Raw genomic sequence first — 24017 nt, forward strand, 5'->3', positions numbered from 1 at the left:
TTTGTCTAGTTGTATCAAGACTGATACGGAAGTTAAGCACTCTCCTCTAAAATACACTGATGCCCAACAATCCTGTATTAGGAAAAGTCTAATGGCATTATCAGCCATAATCAGGTAAACATGCAGAACGATGGCTAGTCACTTTAATATGGTGAAACAAAAGAATGTGCGGGATCCAGGTTCTGCATTGTTCAGCATTGATATTCCAATCAATTTACTGAGACTGTATCCTTCAACTTTTCCTGTTGCCTTCATGCCTCACATTAACAATACTAACAGCATCCTTCCTTGCCAAGAGGAAATACCGTATAAAGAACACAATCAGAACTGTGATAATAAACGTTTGGCAGACATGTGACGTTTGAACATGAATAATGAAGTATTATCTTGCCTACAACGCATTAAGGCAATATAGTTACAAAAGATAGTCAGTCAATGTTTTCCAAAGGTGTATTTATGACAACTTCACCAAAAAGCAGCATTTAAATAATGAAATGCCAAAAAAGATGCTGTCCATGGTGCTGAAAGTGACAGAATGGGGTGCAACGGTTTGTATTCATGCAACTAAATACAATAAGAGGACATCGGGGTAAACAAACGCAGCTAAAATGTTTAACTCACCTCTAGAGGAGAGTCTGGTTCATCCAGGATGCTCTTTTCACTCTGTATCCGCTGCATCGTTCCTGTAGAACTGGGGTCCATTATCAGCACGTTCTGACTACCGGCTATGCCGAACTTACAGTCACTCTTTCTGGAGTCAGTCGTCCTGCACACCTCGTAGTTGTACACGTGTTGGAGAGTCCCTGTCCCCAAAGTGTCTGAGTAACGTGGTGGATAATACGGAATCACAGGGAGATTGGAGTGATACAGGACGCGAGACTGTCTCCATCTGTAGATCTTCACTGATATAATAACCACTAAACACGTGATGAAGAGGAAGGAAACTACAGCCAAAGCCAACACTAAGTAGAAAGTCAGGTTGTCATTGTACTCCTTGTCTTGTGTAAAGTCAGTGAACTCAGACAGCACTTCAGGGAAGCTGTCCGCCACCGCCACGTTAACAATGACTGTAGCTGAACGAGAGGGCTGCCCGTTGTCCTCCACTATAACAGTCAGTCTTTGTTTCACAGCATCTTTATCAGTGACTTGGCGGATAGTTCTTATTTCTCCATTCTGTAAGCCCACTTCAAACAGCGCCCTGTCTGTGGCTTTCTGCAGTTTATAGGAGAGCCAGGCATTCTGTCCAGAGTCCACATCAACAGCCACTACTTTAGTGACCAGATAGCCCACATCTGCTGAACGAGGCACCATTTCAGCCACCAGAGAGCCACCAGTCTGGACTGGGTACAGAACCTGAGGAGGGTTGTCGTTCTGGTCTTGGATTATTACTTTCACAGTCACATTGCTACTGAGTGGAGGGGAGCCTCCATCTTGCGCTTTGACTACTAGCTGAAGTTGTTTAATTTGCTCATAATCAAAAGAACGAACCGCGCTAAGAACCCCAGATTCAGAGTTTAAAGACACATAAGTAGAGACTGGACTACCGCCGACTTGTGTGTCCTCTAAAAGATACGAGATTCTCGCGTTTTGATTCCAATCAGAGTCTCGCGCGCTGACAGCAAAGATGGAAATTCCAGGGGAATTATTCTCTGTGATGTAAGCAGAATAGCTGTTTTTATTAAATAAAGGTGCGTTGTCGTTTACGTCAGAGATTTTAAGATGTAACTTTGTTGAGCTAGAAAGTGGAGGAGACCCCAAATCAGTGGCTGTTATTGTTATATTATATTCTGAGACGGATTCTCTGTCAAAATGTTGATCTGTGATTAAATTGTAATAGTTTGTTAGAGATGATTCGATCTTAAATGGAAGTTTGCCATCTATAGAACATTTTATTTGTCCATTACTCTCAGAATCTGCATCTTTTATGTTCAAAACAGCAACAGTTGTACCAGGGCGTGCATCCTCAGATACGGGGCTAGAAAATGACATAATGTTTATAACTGGGGCATTGTCGTTGACATCAAAAACATCAAATGTAATCTTACTCGTCCCGGTTAGGCCACCCTGATCCTTTGCCTCAACTCTGACCTCGTACTTTCTGTCTTTTTCATAATCAATTTGACCAGAAACAGAAACTGTGCCTGTGTTTTCATCAATATTGAATACATTGCCTACATTTCCTTTCGTCTTAGACAAACTGTAGGTAATGACTCCATTTAAACCACTGTCAGCGTCCGTGGCATTTACAGTAATAACACAAGTGCCTTTCATTGTGTTTTCCATCACAGATGCTTTATACACCGATTGGTTAAATACTGGAACATTGTCGTTGGCATCTAACACAGTGACGTCTATATTTACTGTACCCGATCTCTGTGGTGTTCCTCCGTCAACTGCGATCAGTTTTAAAGAGAGATGAGGATGTCGCTCTCTGTCTAAAGGCTTCTGGAGCACCATTTCAACATATTTACTTCCATCTGGATTCGCATGTTGTTTCAATATAAAATGTTCGTTTGGCGACAAAACATAATCTTGCAACGCGTTTTGCCCCACATCTAGATCATCTGCACTCTGCAGTGGAAACTGCACTCCAACTGCAGCTGATTCACCGATTTCAAGGCTGATAGGCTTATCTTTATTTGGGAAGACGGGAGCGTGATCATTTATGTCTAAAACTTCAACAGTTATTCTGTGCAATTCAATAGGGTTTTCTAAAATCACCTCAAAGCTGAAGCTACACGGAGTTACGTCTCCGCAAAGCTGCTCCCGGTCTATTCTCTCATTCACGACTAGAATCCCTTTGTCTGTCTTCAGCTCGGTGTAGTGAATGTTTTCTCCGGTCACGATACGGGCCCGCCCAGAACGGATTCTCTTCAGATCCAAACCAAGATCTTGCGCTACATTACCAATCACGGAGCCTTTCTTCATCTCCTCCGGTATAGAATAACGAATCTGACCACCTACCATGTTAACCGCATGAAACAGCAACATGAGCAGTCCTATCTGAAGTCGTAATCCATAAAACAATCGCCATCTTGCGCATGTGAGAGATCCAGTTACCATCGTGGCAACAAAGAATACAAATAAAAAATCTGTGTCCGATTGATATGATGGTGAAGCTGGTTCTGATATATCCGGAACAACTAAACACGTACTCAATCTTTACATGCAAGTCTGTGAGACCATGTTATCTCGTATGTGCCCTAAACCTCGACAGAACACAGAGAGCCTTCTTCACTGTATAGTCAGTTGGAGGATGGATTGAATGACGACACAACATATAAAATATTTCACTGACCAACAGCGTCCCTTAGAGTCTAAAAGCTGAACATCAAATAAGACATACCGCTGAGCTCTGAAGCACACAAACTGAACAAATGTCTACCTAATGTGGAAATCACACTGGAGTGTCGTTAAATATATTTGTAAATTAAAACACATACAGCTCAATATAATGTATTATGTCAGATCCCGTTATTAGTAAATTCAATCTCATTCAAAAATGATTCGACTACATCGCACTCAGTCATACAGAAAGATAACATGGAAAACTGAATGAAAAAAAATACATTTGTTTACGGGAAACCCCTAATGCACTGACTTCTTAAATACAATGATGCCCAACAATCCTGTCTTAGGAAATGTTTAACAGCATTATCAGCCGTCATCAGCAAAACATGCAGAAAGGCTATAGTCACTTTAATATGGTGAAACGAAAGACTGTGGGGGATCCAGGTTCTGCATTTTTCAGCATTGATATTTCAATCAATTTACTGAGACTGATCCTTAAACTTTTCCTGTTGCCTTCATGCCTCACATTAACAATACTAACAGCATCCTTCCTTGCCAAGAGGAAATACTGTACAAAGAACACAATCGAAACTTTGACAAAACACTTTGCGTAGAGACGTAACGTTTAAACATTAATAATGAAGTTGTATCTTCCCCAAAACGCATTAAGGCAGTATAACATAGTTACAAAATAAAGTCAGTCAATGCTTTCCAAAGGTGTATTCATGACAACTTTAACAAAAAGCAATATTTAAATAATGAAATGCCAACAAAGTTGGTGTCCATGGTGCTGAAAGTGACAGAATCGCGTGCAACGGTTTGTATTGATGCAACTAAATACAATAAGAGGACATCGGGGTAAACAAACGCAGCTAAAATGTTTAACTCACCTCAAGAGGAGAGTCTGGTTCATCCAGGATGCTCTTCTCACTCTGTATCCGCTGCATCGTAGAACTGGGGTCCATTATCAGCACGTTCTGACTACCGGCTCTGCCGAATTTACAGTCACTCTTTCTGGAGTCAGTCGTCCTGCACACCTCGTAGTTGTACACGTGTTGGAGAGTCCCTGTCCCCAAAGTGTCTGAGTAACGTGGTGGATAATACGGAATCACAGGGAGATTGGAGTGATACAGGACGCGAGACTGTCTCCATCTGTAGATCTTCACTGATATAATAACCACTAAACACGTGATGAAGAGGAAGGAAACTACAGCCAAAGCCAACACTAAGTAGAAAGTCAGGTTGTCATTGTACTCCTTGTCTTGTGTAAAGTCAGTGAACTCAGACAGCACTTCAGGGAAGCTGTCCGCCACCGCCACGTTAACAATGACTGTAGCTGAACGAGAGGGCTGCCCGTTGTCCTCCACTATAACAGTCAGTCTTTGTTTCACAGCATCTTTATCAGTGACTTGGCGGATAGTTCTTATTTCTCCATTCTGTAAGCCCACTTCAAACAGCGCCCTGTCTGTGGCTTTCTGCAGTTTATAGGAGAGCCAGGCATTCTGTCCAGAGTCCACATCAACAGCCACCACTTTAGTGACCAGATAGCCCACATCTGCTGAACGAGGCACCATTTCAGCCACCAGAGAGCCACCAGTCTGGACTGGGTACAGAACCTGAGGAGGGTTGTCGTTCTGGTCCTGGATCAGTACTTTCACAGTCACATTGCTACTGAGTGGAGGGGAGCCTCCATCCTGCGCTTTGACAGTGAATACAAGCTGCTTGATCTTCTCATAATCAAATGAGCGCACTGCATGTATTACTCCGCTTTCTGCATTTATAGAAATATACTCAGAAACTGGAGATCCGCCGATCTCACACGCTTCCAAAATATAGTTAACACGGGCGTTCTGGTTTTCATCCGGGTCTTTAGCATAAACACTTAGAACAGATACACCTGGAGTGTTATTCTCTGTGATGAATGCACTGTAGGAGCCTAGTGGAAATACTGGGGCATTATCATTGACATCCGAGACCTTAAGATAAAAGGTTCTTTTCGTTGAGAGGGGAGGCGATCCTGAGTCTGAGGCAATAACAGTGATGTTACATTCCGACAAATGTTCACGATCTAATGCAGCATCAGTCATCAATGCATAATAATTTCTAACATTGGATTTAATTTTAAAAGGAACATTGCCTTCGATCGTGCAACTTACTTGTCCATTTCCACCAGAATCAAGATCTTTAACATTAATTATGCCAATAGTTGTACCAGCAGGGGAGTCTTCCGAAACAGGACTCGTGAATGACATCACGTTAATGACCGGAGCATTATCATTGACATCGATTACCTCAATTTCAACGTTGCTTGAATCTGTGAGTCCGCCTTGATCTTTGGCTTCAACCCTAAACTCAATTTTTTTGTCTTTTTCAAAATCTATTTCCTTTGCCACATATATTTTTCCAGTAGCTTCATCTATATCGAACAAGTCAGCAATCCCTGCTTTTGATTTTGAAAAGGAATACGCTATATTCCCGTTTGAACCGCTATCTATGTCGCTTGCATTCACAGTAACAATGTAACTGCCTTTTGGTGCATTTTCAACCACCATGGCCTTATACAGTGACTGGTTAAACACAGGAGCATTATCATTGGCATCTAGAATGTGGACATCTATATTTACTGTACCCGATTTCTGTGGATTTCCGCCGTCCACAGCCAACAGTTTTAGAGACAGGCGTGGCTGTTCTTCTCTGTCTAGGGGTTTCTGAAGCACCATTTCAGCATATTTACTGCCGTCCGGATTGACATGTTGTTTCAAAACAAAATGTTCGTTCGGAGTTAAAATGTAGTTCTGCAGACCGTTTTCGCCAACGTCGGCGTCGTCCGCAATCTCTAAAACGAAACGGGATCCAAGCACAGCGGATTCGCTTATTTCAAATTTTAGATGACTGTTTTGGAAGGTGGGAGCATTGTCGTTTGTGTCCAATACTTCTATGGTCACAGGGTGCAACTCCATTGGCTTTTCCAATAAAATCTCAAAGGTAAAGCTACACGGTGTTACCTCTCCACAAAGCTGTTCTCGGTCTATTCTCTCGTGCACGACCAAAGTCCCTTTGTCTGTTTTCAGCTCAGCGTACTGGATGTTTTCTCCGGTAACGATGCGGGCCCGGCCAGAACGGAGCCTTTTCAAATCCAAACCGAGGTCTTGTGCAATATTACCAACAAGGGACCCTTTCTTCATCTCCTCTGGTATTGAATACCGGATCTGTGCCTCCACTTGATGAACAAAAATGAATTGAAAAATGAACAGACACACTGCTCCTCGCAATCGTCCAAACAATCGCCATCGTACTCCTCCGTCACGAGGATGTTCTTTAAATGCCATGTAAAAACAGCGTCTTAAAGCAAACTGCACAATGAACTAAATATTTCAACTCACTGGGGAAAACGCATGATTTCCAGGTAAATTATAATTACACGTTAGAAGTGTCAACTGTGTCTCCGAAGAGCCTACCCTCATATGAAACGAAGAGCATATCCTCTTGTATAACGCAGTGACAGGGGAGGGGAAAGCACTGCCTCACACTGCACGGTTCAATTGATTTACCAGGCAACAGCGTCACTTAGAGGCTAACATATTAAACTTGTACCAAATATCCAACTCCAGAGTTTTGTGTTTCGGATGATAATATCTATCGTACTGGTACATTTGAAAAATAAAAACACGTTAATGTTAGCTCAATCTAATGCCACGCATGCTATTTCGTTCTTGACGATTTGAGTGAAAAAAATAGTAAATATAGATAAATTGCTGCTTTTTGTTTTCAAGAAAAACCTGGGTAATATTTCAAACTACTACTTTTTTCAGTGGGCAAAAATTCAAGTTAGACGACCCCTTAACAGCAGTGTCTAAAAAAGAGCCTATATTGTGTATGTAAATAAATTAAATACAACAAAAGACATTCTTTCCATATAAGTGCACTACTAAAATACTAGACAGAAAGGAGACAGTAATATATATAGCAAACCTCTAACACGTTCTAAAATGCTTCAAAATCACTAAATACTAATATGTGAGTCATCAAATTAGTATTATTGTTATTATTATTGTTATTTATGTTAATATTATTAGTAGGCCTAGTCACGAAATTATGAAATTAAATTCAACCAGGATTACTTCAAAGTCAAGCCAGTGCAAAGTCTCCAAATGAAAACAGCATTTCAATGTCATGACTTACTTCAGCACCATGGAGAGCGAAGGAACTGCAGAACTGACCGTTGGTCAGGAAACACCATCCTGAATCATGCTTTTTATATCTCACTATTCCAGCTACAATTATTTGTATCATTACAAACACATGAACGTAAACCTAATATCAACATTATATAATACTAGCAGATGTAATAGATGATAAGACTTGAGGGAAGTCCCACAGACCAACTTACCAGAGTAGACATGTACGATACTGCTGATGGCTGCTGTCCATTCTGCAGAGTTTCAGTTCCAGCCTCATCCACACTAACCAAACTTTGACTCATGGGTTGCACATACTTTATGTCACTCTTCCTGGAGTCAGTCGTCCTGCACACCTCGTAGTTGTACACGTGTTGGAGAGTCCCTGTCCCCAAAGTGTCTGAGTAACGTGGCGGATAATACGGAATCACAGGGAGATTGGAGTGATACATGATGCGGGAATGTCTCCATCTGTAGATCTTCACTGATATAATAACCACTAAACACGTGATGAAGAGGAAGGAAACTACAGCCAAAGCCAACACTAAGTAGAAAGTCAGGTTATCATTGTACTCCTTGTCTTGTGTAAAGTCAGTGAACTCAGACAGCACTTCAGGGAAGCTGTCCGCCACCGCCACGTTAACAATGACTGTAGCTGAACGAGAGGGCTGCCCGTTGTCCTCCACTATAACAGTCAGTCTTTGTTTCACAGCATCTTTATCAGTGACTTGGCGGATAGTTCTTATTTCTCCATTCTGTAAGCCCACTTCAAACAGCGCCCTGTCTGTGGCTTTCTGCAGTTTATAGGAGAGCCAGGCATTCTGTCCAGAGTCCACATCAACAGCCACCACTTTAGTGACCAGATAGCCCACATCTGCTGAACGAGGCACCATTTCAGCCACCAGAGATCCACCAGTCTGGACTGGGTACAGAACCTGAGGAGGGTTGTCGTTCTGGTCTTGGACACGTACAATAACAGTTGTGTTACTATTTAGAGGTGGCGACCCTCCATCCTGCGCTTGGACTCGTATTTTGTATTCTTTGACTTGTTCAAAGTCAAGTGAACGTAAAGACTGAATTACTCCACTTTCCGTATTAATGGAGAAATATGTGGATACCGGATTTCCATTAACTTCCCGGTCAATAAGAAAATATGATACCCGTGCATTCTGACCCTGATCTGGATCAGTAGCGTGGATCTGTAACAGAGGTACACCAGGCGAATTGTTTTCTATCACCTGTGTGCTGTAAACACTTTGGCTGAAAGTCGGTGCGTTGTCATTAATATCAGTAACGTCTAACACGACAGTTTTTCTGCTTGATAAGGTCGGGAAGCCCTCATCTGTGGCAGTGAGAGTGATGTTGTACTTGGAAAACTTTTCTCGGTCGAGGATTTGCTCCGTGACCAATGTGTAATAGTTTCTGAGAGACGATTTAATTTTGAACGGGAGATTTTCATCAATATTTATATGAACCTGACCATTTTTACCGGAATCTTTATCTTGAACACTAATTAACGCCACAACCGTGCCAGGGAGGGAATCCTCTGAAATTTTGCCCGAATAAGAAGCCATTGTGATTATTGGACTGTTGTCATTTACATCTGCTATGTCGATTATTAATTTGCTGACGCCCACTACACCCCATGGGTCTTTTGCTTGAAGGTTTATTTCGTAATTTGGAGAAACCTCGTAATCGATGTCACCGATGAGTTTAACCTCTCCCGTGCAATAATTTATTTCGAAAGGACAGGACGAATCCTCCTCTAAGTGAGTGAAATAGTATGTAACGTTACCATTGTAACCTTGGTCCGCATCTACAGCACTGACTTTAGCAATAACTGTGCCTCGCAAGACATTTTCCAAGACAGTTGCTTTGTATACGGACTGCGTAAAAACGGGTGCGTTGTCGTTTGCGTCCAAAACAGCAATATGGATCCTCACTGTCCCAGACCTCTGCGGTTCCCCACCATCTACAGCCGTTAATACAAGCGCATGCTCGCTTTGCTTCTCGCGGTCCAAACCAGTCTGAAGCATCATTTCAGCATATTTACTCCCATCTGTGCGAGTGTGTTGTTTGAGGATAAAATGACGATTTTCCTTTAAAGAGTAACTTTGCAGTGAGTTTATTCCTACGTCAGGATCAGCTGCGCTATCAAGCAGGAATACTGTCCCAGTTGGCGTCGATTCGCTTATTTCCAAATGAATCTCCTTTTTGGGAAAAGACGGAGCATGATCGTTTATATCTTGTATTTCGATGGTTATGGAAAATAATTCAAGTGGATCTTCGAGGACAATTTCTAGACTAAAGCTACACGGTGATTTCTTGGCGCATAATTTTTCTCGATCAATTCTTTCATTGACGACAATATGCCCTTTGTTCTGGTTCAGCGCGACATATTGGTTATCATCATCAATAACAAGTCGAGCCCGACCAGAAACCAACCTTTCAACATCCAAGCCCAGGTCTTTTGCAACGTCTCCGACAAACAGCCCTTTTCTCATCTCCTCTGGTACAGAATAACGAATTTGTCCGCAAACCGCAGCAACAAGGCAAAAAAGCAAAATGGAGACTCTCCAATCCGATGAGGTACCTTTGCTCTTCAGAATATCCATTTCTTCCCATGAATATATGATCCAAAATGAAATGTATCCGTATAAGAAGAGAGGCCTCGTATGTCGTTTACAAAATGGACCGTAACTCTGTGTTCACTCAAATCCTCACAATGCCAACATCTGTACTAGAACATTACTGAATATATGCACACAACTATCGCCCATTCCCTTCGACGACGGGCGGTGACTTGTGATAAGGCTGACGTTAGACGAATCAAAGTCTGCTTAGGCAACAGCACCACCAACAGTGACTAAGAGAAACATCATCAGCAGTATGTGTGGATCAATGCTCCAACTGTATAATCACCCAAACGGGCCCTGCCTGCCTAATTTGTAATAATGGGGTTGTAGGCAACAACATCCACTTTAAGTGAAAAGAAAAGAGCATAAAATAATACAAGTCTGTAGAAAATGCCACACTTTGTGTTTTCTCAGTATCGGATTGGACAGATTGTCAGTAGACTAAAAATGCAAGTGGGTAAGCCTGAGAATACTGTGTATTGTGTTGGGAAGTGGTTCCCAGTTATACAATTATCCTGCAGGCCCTTTTAAAATATAACAGCTACAACAATCTCAAATATAAGAGAGGAACCAAATATTTAAAATAGCATTCTAAGAACAAATTGTGGACATACAGACAGAGTTAAATGGCGATAGATAGACAGATAGATACTCTTTTCTCGCCTGATCCAATCGGACTGTGACCTACATTTGAGCAGAAAGCACTCCAACGCTCAACCACAAGCATGAGCGAACACTGACACATTTCGCAGCAGTATGTTTCTTCTCCATGCAGCACAACATAATGCTCGCACAAGTAAGAAAGACAATTTTTTAGTAGGTCACAATAATGCCTGTTGAAATAAAATATTAGCATACTGCCGCAGAGCTTAACATTCTGCGCATCATGATTTTGCATTATTTAGGCAATGACTGCACATCGGGGTGATTAATATGCATGTAGTTTAAAACCTCGAGTGGAATCACAGCACACAAAAATAAGAGCAATACAGCTGCCTGTGCTCCAAAACTGCTGCCGAAAATCTCAGTCTTGTATGACTATGACTTTCATAGCAGCATTTGAAAATATGTGTGTCCAACCAACGTTTGCATTGTTAGTTTTGCTAGGTTAATTAAATACAGTCTGTGTGTAGTGAAAATAGATGCAGATGAAGAGAGAGAGAGTAAAGAAAATACAAACTGAATCTCATTCTCTGTAAACAAGTGATCGTCTGAGTTTGAGTGTGGTGTTGACAAAGATGCAATGCCAACATAACATTGATCTGTTTGAGATTCAAAAAGAAAGGAAAGTGAAAATAATCTTACCTGCTGGATGGGATTTTAACGTTTTATTCAAGGAGTGCACCAAAAAAGAAAGGAGAAAGAAGAAAACAGTTAGTATGAGTCCTAAAACAAAATCTGATCTTGTCACATCCTTCTACGTTATTAGGCATTGTATGCATATCAACAGTGAAACAATGACTTATATAATGGTTTGATCTTGTGACATATCAGATCAAACAAATAGTCTGACTCCAGATTGATCTCAAAGTTCATCGATTGCACAACGTTTTCTCATTCTTGACTTCCTTGAACTATTTGTTTTTGGTAAATAATAATAAGCTATTATCAACGAAGGTAAGTGCTTTATCCTGCTCAGTTCTGTTCTGCTCACTCCCGACTATTGTCAGCAAACCAAAAATAGAGCCCTGTTTTTCCTGATTAAATTGAGTCTTCAGAAGGCAGCTTTGACTGTCAATTGGCAGCAGACCTTAGATGTGTTGACATGCTGCCATGGAAAGAGAGCTCTCACCTCTTATTCAACCTGGAGTTGTTGTAAATAACTTTCTGTCTATTTTGGAGCATTTAAAATACATTACACTATGCTTACTTTATTATTAGCCAGCCTAAGCTACCAGTCCTTATGCTATGATGTTATTATTTATAGCAGCTTCATGAATGAAGTCCGTGGAAATCACATTTTAAAATTCAATGACAGTATATCAAATTAGAAAGTAGAATGCAAGAATCAAGTGACAAAGTGACAACAAAATGATTACCTAGAGAGATATTTAATTATACAAAAATACAGATAAGTGCAGCTTTCATGATTTTCTCGAAAATTCCGACTCCTGGAATTGCATATAAAATGTCTCAGCAGTTTTCCAACATGTCATCCCTTACTCTGCACAGTGTTTCTATAAAACAAAACTAATTTACTGTCTGTATTAAAAAACAATGACTGAAAACTGTGAAGCTTGTGTTAATTAAAATGAGCCATGCTGTGAAACTGACATACTTTTCTATCTTTCTCCAATATTGTCAACCACACTGCTTAAAACAGTGAGCCGGTAACGCAGACACACAAATGAAGCATTGCTTGTTTTTCCACCTCCTTCCATGGCTGAAATTAGGAGCACAAATGAGCCTGCAGCTGTAACACGATTCACAGTTCGAACACACACGAATTCACATGAGGATTATTTTGATGACAAAACCTCTCTGCTTCATAACCATGACACAGGCAGTAACATGCAGGGACGCACACGCACACACAATGTGACACAAAAACAAAAATCACCATTTAACTGTTGTGTAAGACTCAAACCACTGATCTGAGTGCAGCTCCACACTACAATACTTTTCAAGATTGATACATATGAAAACATTTTGTTTTATGCTTCTTTCGATTTTAAGTGCTTTGATTTAGCATCACATTTTATCTTTAGTTTCTTACTGTTTGATGTCTGAAACCTTTATGTGTCTTTATGCTAAAGAGGCCTTGGAAAAGTTGAATTGACAGTTTATCTAAAAACATATGGTTTAAAAGAATGAAAGAAAAAAAAGTGCCACTATTACCGTTTTTATTATGTTTAATTATTAGCAGTAGTGGCAGCAATGTGTTCGAGATCTAAGAGCATGTTGTACTACAAATACATGCATTTGAGTATTTGTTTAATGTTAAAGTTTTTTATTTTCTTGTTGATTAGAGTTGCCTTTGATTTTTGTTATGGTGGCCATCAGTTTTGGTTTCTGATATAAATGTCCTACATTTATGTCCTTTACATGTTCTTTGCAAAAGTTCATGGGCAAATGGAGAAGTAAGACACAATCTTCTCTTCAAGTTTATTTTTCATCGGTATACACTCATGGTTTGTTCACATATTGTTCAATTCATAGCATAGTGCAAAGGCTTTATTATGTCTCTGTCACATGATAAATCATGGAATTGTGAAAACATAACATGGCATTATCAACTTGGCTGCAGTGTATTCCAAGTCACAAAATGGACAATGAATAAAACTGTGAAGGCTGTTTTATACAAAAACATTAACAGAAGCAAAGATAAATATAGCAGGAACAAAGCAATACTATTAATAGCTATAACTACAGTTCATCAACTGTATTGTTCTCACAAAATCAGAAGATGTAGTGATAAATAGAGTAGTCAGAAAGGAATGCCATGCATTTAATTAAACAGAAAGACAGAGAGAGACTACTAACAGATCAGAGTAGAATAATTAAAAGAGGCAGGGAACAAAAACAGACCTGAGTACCAACAAGTAAACAGTCTGCTGAAAACTTTTTTTCTATCCGAGATAAAAACAAACAATCTAAATGAAACAGATGCAAATATAATAATTACTTTATTTATTCTAATATACGATTTAAAATATTCCAGAAGATAAACTATCTACACTTCATTTAAGGTCACCATCGATATTCATGGTCAGGTGATGGGGGATGAGGTTGAGGCTATTAGCAAAACTCCAAGAACATTACAAAACATATCCAACAAGGCATCGACAGCATATTCACGCACAAATACAACTCTAACATATTTGGCAGACAAAGGGTCGAAACTTAATTCAATGCACTGGGATTATTTTTACAACATCTATTGTTATTGCCGACACTCATTTGACCAAGTAACAAGGTTGCGGTGCACCTGCCCTCACCTTCAGAGTGGCTCTGTCTGCACTCGCCTGCCTTAGCGTGTTTTTTTGATAGGCTGCGCTTCTTTGCTTTAGTGTGTCAGTGTCTGTGCTTGAGCCGAAACGAAAATCGCCTCTCCACGACCCCGTGGTCAAGAAGGAATCATACCGCTCATCTTTCAGCAGGGTCCCACAACGGCTTAAATCCGTGAAACTAGGGGGGAGGTAGGTTGTGGGGAAAACGGGGAGACTATCGGTGGTTGACCGGTAAACATAACTACGTCTGCAGAGCTTACAATAAAACACTCCACTGATTAAAAGGATGAAAAGTGAGGAAACGGTTGTAAGGGCGATAATCAAATACAGTGTTAAGTTATCGCTGTCCTGTGACTCATCTGCAAATTCAAAGAGTTCGTTTAAAACAGGCAGCCCGTTGCCAATCATTACGTTGACGGTAGCGGTGGCGGAGAGAGATTCAGGCCCATTATCCGTTATTGAAACGACAACAGTGTGTTTTGGGTCATCGTCCTCCATGAATGCTCGCACAGTTCGGATTTCTCCTGTATGCAGACCGACCACAAACAAGCTGGGCTGCGTTGCTTTGATTATTCTGTAGGAGAGCCAGGCGTTATGGCCAGAGTCAGCGTCCACAGCAACCACCTTGGTAACCAGGTAACCTCTAGGCGCTTCAATTGGCACCATATCCTCAGCGATGAACCCGATGGTTTGCACAGGATACAAGACAACAGGCGCATTGTCATTTTGGTCCTTAATAAACACGTTAACAGTACAGGTGGTGGACAGTGGAGGGTCGCCTCCATCTTGAGCTGTCACCTTAATCTGAAAGTGTACTGACTGTTCGTAATCGAAGAGGCGTGATGTGAAGAGCTCACCAGTGTCTGCGTTGATGGTGAGGAAGGAGGACACTTCTGACTTTGTGTCCTTTGATATTTGGTACAGTATTTTACCATTAGATCTGTCGTCAATGTCCACTGCTTTCACTTGCATGACAAACGTGCCAACGGGTTGGTTTTCCAAGATGTTGGCATTACACTCGCTCTGCGTAAAAGTTGGGGGGTTATCATTTATATCATTGATCACGATTGTTATAACTTTAACACTGGAGAGTGACGGGGAGCCCGTATCAGTGGCAGTGACTGCGATGTTATACTCGGATTGAAGTTCTCTGTCTAGTATTCCGTCAGTCACTAACATGTAATAGTTTTTGACCTCCGATACTAATTTAAATGGGACATTGTCTGGGATTGTGCAGGTGACGCGCCCACTGCTTCCAGTGTCCAGGTCATACACATTAATCAGAGCAACCATAGTTCCTGGTTTAGAGTCTTCCGCCACGTTAGCAGAGGCTGACTTTACTTCTATCATTGGTTTGTTGTCATTCACGTCAATGACGTCAATTATAAGTTTACAGTGAGAGGCCTGACCACCCCCATCTTTAGCCTGAACATCCAGCTCGTGCGTACTGGCCTCTTCATAGTCAATGACACCTGTCAGGCGAACTTCTGCGCTCAGAGGGTTAATTTCAATAGCTCCTCCCATCTTGTCTGACAGGTGACTGAAAGAGTATGTTATCTCTCCATAAACACCTTCATCTGAGTCCGTGGCATTCAGCGTTGCTATGACAGCCCCTATGGCAGAGTTCTCTGGTACAGATGTTTTGTAAACTCGTTGGCTAAAAACTGGGACATTGTCATTGGCGTCCAAAACACGGATATGAATAGACGCGGTTCCTGATCTGACTGGATTCCCCCCGTCAATTCCATTGATTTTCAGTACATGTTCAGCTTGTGCCTCCCGGTCCAATGCCTTTTTAAGAACTAGTTCTGGATAAGCATTTCCGTTTATTTGGGTACTCATTTCCAGTGCAAAATGATTATTCGGGCTCAGTTTATATTCACGGACTGAGTTGGTTCCCAGATCGGGGTCATGCGCGCTCTCCAACGGAAAGCGCCTCCCCAGAACAGTGGATTCGACAAGATCTAGTTGTATCTCCCCTGCAGCGAACACTGGGCTGTTGTCATTTATATCTGCAATATCCAACACTATGCTGTATGCTTGAAGGGGATCTTCAAGTAAGAGCTGGTACTGCAGGATGCAGACACTGGCTTGCACGCACAGCTCCTCTCGGTCTATCCGTTGGCTGATCAAAAGACTGCCTGACGCAGTGTCCAGTTCACACAGCTGGCTAGTTCCTTCTGCAACAACGCGGGCTCGACGAGCTTCAAGCTCCGTCACTTTCAGCCCCAGATCCCGCACAACATTCCCGATAACCGACCCCCGCAGCATCTCCTCTGGAAGGATGTAACGGACTTCTCCAAACGAAACACCAAAAAAGAAGCAAAACCATAAAAAATACAGCCACCGTTTAAAGTTTAATGGCTGATCCATTATTAAACATGCTTTCAGAAACAGATGTACAGTCGACATCATAGCTAAATCCTAAACATATACATCCAAATATCGAACTGAAAATGCTGCTGTAATCCAACGGTTGCCTGCTTCTCTGGCTGAGTTAATCATGCTCTATTAGGGAGGCTGTCTGCTCGGATTCCTCTCTCTCTGTCCCCATTTCACTGCTGCGCTCGCTCTCTCGCTCTCTCTCATACCCAGTCTCCCTCTCCTTCTCTCCCTCATCCACACCCACACATCCACAAACAGCATGCATACACAGCCCTCGGCTCTAACCCAATACTCCAGTTCCACTGACACAGATGATGTGAGACACGCCATAGCAACCATGAGTCAGACAGTATAAAAGAGCGTCACCATGAGACCAAGAGAATTATTACAACAGTGGACAATATACTATGAGCATCACCTTGCAATGTGACCAACATAAGATCAGGCAGCTTATCATAATGTTAATATCATATAACATGAACATTCATGTTTGAAGCAACGGGATGGAGCGGAAAAGCAACACCTGAACAATGCAATCATGTATACTTTTTGCAATTAATAGCTCAGCAAATGTTGCAATGCTTACTGTTTTGCTGATATTCTCAGCAATATGTTGATGAATGTATCTCTGTGACACAATGATTTGATTCTACAATAGACTACATTCAAGATAATTGACAACCCAAACCACCCACACACACACACACACACACACACAAACAAACAGACACACAGTCCTAAAGGTTAATAGTCAATAGTAATATGTTGGTCATTGAAACATTCAAGTTTATGTGATTTGCAATCTCCCAGGAGATTAGCTGGGCTCGTATGATATATTTCGCTGGATACATTTAGTACTGATCCAGTTACAGTGCAACTACTTGAGTTTGTTCTCTGCACATTAATTACAGTCTGTGTCCTAACAGAACAGGAGCAGGCATGAACAGACAGCAGAAAGTCTGCAGAAAATATAATTGGCATCAAATGCATAGCGTCCATAACTTGTACACATCCCGAGATGACACAGAGGAAAGGAAAATCACCAAACCTCTCACATCCTCTGCGTTGATTCAACTTCTTCCCTCAGGTAGGTGCCAAAGAGCACTCTACAACCAAACAGCCAACACAATAGCAGTTTATTTATATTTTATATTTCTGTGTAATAACACAGTAAAGTAAAACATCTTACTGTACCATTTGTTACATAGATATTGTACTATATCACCTCATTATCGGACTATACTGTAGATATACTTTTCAATGATTGAATGCACAAAAGACAAAATCGAAATGAAGACGGACTCATTCGCTCAATATTGTGGAGCAGTGAGTGTTGCTCTGCCTGTATGTGTTTGACAGAGAATATATTGCAAAGCTCCAGATGTCTGAAGCAGCTGCAGCTCAACTCTTGAGACATTTTTTCCCCGGTTTGTGACAAGTACAAGGTTGATATATGAGAGCTTCATAATGCATCAAGTTATTCAATAGAGGATTTGGAAATATGAAGCAGATCACTATTAAGTGCACTATTTTGTAACAAAATTACTGTTGCATGTGACAAAAAAATTACAAAGTAAGGAACAGTGAAGGTGCAGTAATGGAGGCCTTCAGCACTATGGGCTACTGCAATCATGAAGAGGGTGAAGTTCTGTGGATATACAGCTTTTAGATGAACATTCATGTCAGTTAATGACTGAGATGAATAAAATATCACCGAGGCTATTGATAAATGTACAGTATTATTTTACTTTATTATAAGTCTAGTATATGTGAAATTAAAGTTAAATTAATGAAAACTGTTACGTCACTTGAAACGACAGGTCTTGTCTTTGTAAAGTGGATAAAATGGTAACAGTTCCACTGATTTTGACATGCGTATAAATACACTTGATTTACAGCTTGATAATCAGGGTGGTGTCTATTTTATTATTAATAATTAATTACTATTATTATGATTATTAAAAGGGAATCAAAAATGTTGAATCTATTAAAAATAAATTATTATATAGTAAGGGTCCACCATCACTTAAACGAAATAAAATCGTGTCCATTTTTGCAGAAATAAAATTAATTTTTATTTTTTCTTTAGAAAATGTTGCAATAAATTTGACTGTCTGATAGGTCAGTCACAGTATAATCTCAAAATAATGAAAAACAATATAGACAATGAAATAAGATAAGAGGCATTTATATCAAGCAAGTGGAAATATTTTTTAAAGGGTTGTATCATAGAAATGTAAAGAAATGAAACCTAAGACAAAAAGGGTCACAAAATAATATGGGAAAGAAGTCAAGGTGCCCAAAAAATGCAACAGTAAATCACAGCTCAGCGAAAAAGCACAATGAAACGAGCCGAGAGAGTCAATACCCTACTGGCTGAAAATAGTGGACAAATGAGAGGACTCATATGGACAAAATGAGACAAGTTGGTTGTGTGTGTGTGTGTGTGTGTGTGTGTGTGTGTGTGTGTGTGTGTGTGTGTGTGTGTGTGTGTGTGTGTGTGTGTGTGTGAGAAATATTGACGTTTTACAGGTCTGGAACGGACTATATAAAGCATGTCCCTACCTCAGGAGAACCATTACAATCCCCAAACACATCAGCAAAGTCTGATGGACTTTTCCTCAGAGTCTGGTCAGCAGGCAGTGTGTTGTCATTGTAGGATGACACGAACTTAAAGTCACTGGTTCTAGAACCTGTTGTCAGGTAGGCGTCATAATTGTAAGTGCTGCGTAAAGTTCCTGTGCCGTCAACGTCTGCGTAATTAGGAGGGAGATAAGCGCTGGGGATGGCAACTGCTCCATCAAACAACAGTCTGGGCTTTCTCCTGCGACAAAACCTCACACCGAGGATGATGATGATGAAGGTCAGGAAAAAAGTGGACACAGACACCAGCGCGATGATCAGATAAGAGGTCAGTTTGGAGTTCTTCTCGTCATAAGAAATATCCTTCAGTTCTGGCACCTCAGCCAAGTTATCAGAAATAAGTAAATACATGGAACAGGTGGCAGAGAGAGAGGGCTGTCCGTTATCTTTCACTGACACAATGAGGTTCTGTTTCATGCTGTCAGATTCAGAAATGTCCCGCTGGGTCCTGATCTCTCCGCTGTGGAGACCAATAGTGAAAAGTCCCGGATCAGTGGATTTGACTATATGATAGGACAGCCAGGCGTTCTGTCCGGAGTCCGCGTCCACCGCTATCACTTTGGACACCAGAGAGCCTCCGTGTGCAGCTTTGGGGACCAGCTCGGTCATGAAGGAGTTGCCCTCCGGGGCGGGGTACAGTATCTGAGGAGAGTTGTCATTCACATCCGATACGAACACACTGACGGTCACGTTGCTGCTGAGCGGAGGAGAACCGTTGTCTCTGGCCGTCACGTGGACTTTAAAACTCCTGAACTGTTCATAATCAAACGACCTCACAGCGTGGATCACCCCCGTGTCTCCGTTAACAGATAGATAGGAGGACACCGGAGCACCGTTCACCTCACCGGGTAACAGAGAATAAATTACTGTACCGTTTTGTCTCCAGTCGGGGTCTCGAGCAGTAACGGAACATAAAGTGGAGCCAGGTTTGTTATTTTCAGTCACATAAGCGCTGTAGGACTGTTCCTCAAACACAGGTGGGTTGTCGTTGATGTCTGCTACAGATAACTGAACAGTTTTAGAGGAGGACAGAGGTGGAGAGCCCTCGTCAGTGGCAGTGATTGTAATGTTGTAATCAGACTCTAGTTCACGGTCCAGTTGTCCTGTGGTCACCAGAGAATAATAGTTTTTAATAGAAGGAACCAACTTAAAAGGGACGTTTTGCTGAATGGAGCAGCGGACCTGTCTGTTAGTCTCAGAGTCTCTATCCTGCACGTTGATGATGCCCACCTCTGTACCAGGTGACACGTTCTCAGGTATGGGGTTCGTTAGTGATTTCAAACTGACTACAGGGGCGTTGTCATTCACATCAGTGATAGAAATGATTACCTTAGCATAAGATGACAGCCCTAATCCATCTTTTGCTTTAACGCGTATTTCAAATGATGTCGTAGTTTCATAGTCAACAATGCCCATTACTCGTATCTCACCGACTTTACGGTCAATACTAAATATCTTCTTCACATCATCAGTAACATGTCCAAATTCATATCTCACGTCACCATTGACTCCCTCGTCTGCATCACTAGCACTCACTGTGACCACTACAGTATCTACAGGAGAGTTTTCAGGCAGACTGGCTTTATAAACGGCCTGGCTAAACACTGGGGCGTTATCATTAGCATCAAGTACAGTGACGTGTATGACTACAGTACCTGATCTCTGAGGAGAGCCTCCATCTAAAGCTGTGAGGAGCAAATTGATCTCGTGTTGTTTTTCACGATCAAGCTCTTTTTCGAGTACAAGCTCTATTGTGTTTCCGTCAGCAGCCAAAATGAAATGATCGTTATTTTGAAGGCTGTACTGCTGAACTGAATTCTGTCCTACATCCGCATCGTGCGCTTCTTCAATCACAAAACGAGCTCCCCTAACTGCCGACTCTCGAATTTCTATATTAATCAAGTCTTCCTTAAATTGTGGGGAGTTATCATTAATATCTTGAATGTGTAGATTAATCCGATGGAGCTCGAGAGGATTCTCCAGCACAAGCTCGTATTTTAGGATGCACGAAGCCTTTTCTCCACAAAGCCCCTCTCGGTCAATCCTGTCGGCGACAATCAACTCTCCGTTATTCAGGTTTATGTCACAGTAACGTTTATCAGTCCCATCGGTGTCAATGCGGGCTCTTCTATTGGAGAGCGCGCCCCTGTCGAGCCCGAGATCCTTGGCCACATTTCCAATAACTGATCCACGTTTCATCTCCTCTGGAAAAGAATAGCTTATGTCTCCATAAGCGACACGTAGAAAAAGCAGGAGGAAATAGAAGCTGCACGTTGGAAACAAACCGATTTTTGAATCCATCATCGACGATTGGTTCGTAACAGGTTGAGGAATAAAGCGAACAATACTGTTCAACCAAACAACACGATTTGCAACAGCGAGTCCAGGGTGACTGTTCCTATCTTGACGCAGGAGCACAACAATGTTCGTCCACACCAAAGGAAAGAGGAATTCAAACATATTAAAGCTGGTCTATAGCGCCACCGTGAGTCAAGTTTAACAAAAACACTCATGATAATGAATACAACGGAGCACTTCAAATTGTCTGTATGCCTAATATTTATGTTTATCTGCATATGAAACAAACACTACAACTACTATGCTCTAAAATTAATATTTGCAGCTGCAGTAATCCTTAAGGTTCTAAGGTAACAAGCAAACGTCAACAAATATGTCTTATGCATATAATGCTCAGGGCTATGAATATACTATGAATGTTAACATATACACAATTATGACTGATGTGTTTCATATTGGAGGTTTTGTTACAGTGGGTAACAGAACCATATATATATGTGTATTTTTCCTCCCACAGGATGTAATACTAACCTGCTGATCTGCATGAGTGTTTTCACACTGGATATCCTGACCCTAAAATATTTAACCTCAGCTGTATTGCAAGGCAAGGTCAGAATGGTGAAGTATTTATCTCTCTTTTAATCGTTTCTATTTTTGTCCTGTTTATATTGTCTGTTTGTATCTTTTACGGCCAAACATTTAAATGAAATAAGTCCAGACATTTTTGTTGACTAGTCAGGTGTCTGAACTTAGATGATTTTTTTCCTTCTGATTTTAAAAGTGGTAAATCTAAATTCACCACAACCCCTTTAACGAAGTTTTGCATATCTGCAGAGTTGTAAAAGTTTGGAATAATGAGCTCCTGCACCTGGATTAAAAAAGGAAGTAGTTGTCTGACAGATTTTAAAGATATTTTATTTTGTCTAGTTACAATGAGGCACTAAATATGTACAGAATTAACAATTTGTATGAGTTTATATATTTACATGCAGCTTAAATCATCAAACACACTACATTTATATAACTATGTGGTTTCATCATCACATTTACCAACATTTGGACTTCCTGACGTCCAATTGGTTTATTCAATCACATAGCAGGAAGAGTAGTGGGGTGAAAGTGATGAACGTGTGGAAAAAAGTAAACAAAAAGTTTCTGAAAAGACAGCAGCTGTTCAGCACCAAGGACAGAGACATGAGTTGAAAACTGTGGGCATAACAAAAAGTACTCACAACACAAACAGAGACAAGTTGTTTGTGTGTGTGTGTGTGTGTGTGTGTGTGTGTGTGTGTGTGTGTGTGTGTGTGTGCGTGTGTGCGTGTGTGCGTGTAAGGGAGAACAAAACACTGCATTTGTTTTTGTTTTAGAAAAAAAAGCCATGACCCTTAAAGACCACCGGTACAAAGTATACTTCCAAAACTTGTATAACACTGCAGATCAACAAGTACCATGGTGAACCAAGGTGATTGCAGTACTTTACCACACCAGTTACAGATGGATTGAACCAGCTTTTGCTCTTTTCTGAAAAAGGATTTTAAACAAAACCTCCTTTGTCATTAGAGCAACAACAAGATACCAGTTGATGCATTAAATCCAACACTTACTATAGAAAATAATGAATGTTAAAACAACCAGATGTGGCAACATAGCCGTGACACAGACAAATCATTTTAAACCCATCCAGAGAAAACAATCAGGCAGCTGTTACCAAAATGTACTAAAACTATCTGGGTAACCTGGACGGAAAAGTCCTTAATTCTGTCAACATCACCCGTCTAGGCTGCCTGTATGAAACTCACACTTTAATAAACAAGGTGACTGCTATTAATTCATTTCATGAGCTGAGAAAAATGCATTATCCGTCTAAGACACAAAACCAAGCCTCAATCCTCATAGCGGAAAACACAAAGGATAAAATACAGATGTGATTCATGTTATATAGAATAAAGGTCATTCATTCAGAGTGTACCATGAAACAAGCACAATCACTGCAGAAATCTCCATGGGAAAGACCATACACTGCAAAATGACAAACTGTGATGAAAAAAGTGAAAACTTATTTTTTTTTCTCTCTGCATTTATATTGTTATTATTATCATCTGTATTTCACAATGACAGTAGCCAGACCAGAGAGCAATCAACCATAACTAAACTCAAACAATAGGAAGCCCAAACCAACATCTGTTGAAATTCAGAGGACTGAATTCAAATGGAAAGACCTACATACTGCAGTTGATGCCATCCACCTGAAAAAAGCAGCACTAGACAAGAGTAGCATGTTCAGTCAGCTTTTAAGGTAAATGCATCTGCCTGCTATAGATAGACTTACAACAGTGCCTCCCTTGCCTTAAGTGTAATGTGTACATTTACTTTTGTGCATGTGGCAAACACTTCTATCCAAAGCAACGTGCTAATGAGTTTTCATCAAAACAACAGTAGATCATGAAGAAGCCACGAAGAATACATCTCACAAAGCTCAGTGTGAGATTCCGTCTGACACAAAAGGCACAAGATTGAAGGTGTATGAAGTAAGACGTGAATGCATAAGAAGTGGAATTGTTTTTGTTTAGTGTTGTCTGTTTTTTTTAGAGGAGGCATGATGAAAATGTGTCTGACAGAAACTTTTGGAAAAAACA

At 40.9% G+C, this 24017-nt stretch overlaps 4 protein-coding genes across 4 annotated transcripts; all 4 read right to left on the reverse strand.

The window, feature by feature from the left end:
* Positions 1 to 612: 612 nt before the first annotated feature.
* Positions 613 to 6771, reverse strand: LOC142962982 (protocadherin gamma-A6-like). Its single transcript, XM_076103672.1, has 4 exons — positions 6750 to 6771; positions 6230 to 6511; positions 4182 to 4942; positions 613 to 1449 (listed from the first exon to the last, which is right to left on the reverse strand). The coding sequence occupies exons 1-4, from the start codon at positions 6769 to 6771 to the stop codon at positions 613 to 615; spliced, it is 1902 nt and encodes a 633-aa protein (XP_075959787.1).
* An 856-nt stretch (positions 6772 to 7627) lies between these two features.
* LOC142962984 (protocadherin gamma-A2-like) lies at positions 7628 to 10084 on the reverse strand. Its single transcript, XM_076103673.1, has one exon. It carries the CDS (start codon positions 10082 to 10084, stop codon positions 7628 to 7630), a length of 2457 nt encoding a protein of 818 aa, XP_075959788.1.
* Positions 10085 to 13934: 3850 nt separating this feature from the next.
* LOC142962615 (protocadherin beta-15-like) lies at positions 13935 to 16467 on the reverse strand. Its single transcript, XM_076103201.1, has one exon. The coding sequence runs from the start codon at positions 16465 to 16467 to the stop codon at positions 14002 to 14004; it is 2466 nt and encodes an 821-aa protein (XP_075959316.1). The 3' UTR covers positions 13935 to 14001.
* Positions 16468 to 18984: 2517 nt separating this feature from the next.
* Positions 18985 to 21384, reverse strand: LOC142962985 (protocadherin gamma-A11-like). Its single transcript, XM_076103674.1, has one exon. It carries the CDS (start codon positions 21382 to 21384, stop codon positions 18985 to 18987), a length of 2400 nt encoding a protein of 799 aa, XP_075959789.1.
* Between the last annotated feature and the right edge of the window lie 2633 nt (positions 21385 to 24017).

The sequence above is a fragment of the Anarhichas minor genome, unplaced genomic scaffold (genome assembly GCF_050575085.1).
Source record: "Anarhichas minor isolate MPS153535 unplaced genomic scaffold, ASM5057508v1 ptg000028l, whole genome shotgun sequence".
Lineage (NCBI taxonomy): Eukaryota > Metazoa > Chordata > Actinopteri > Perciformes > Anarhichadidae > Anarhichas > Anarhichas minor.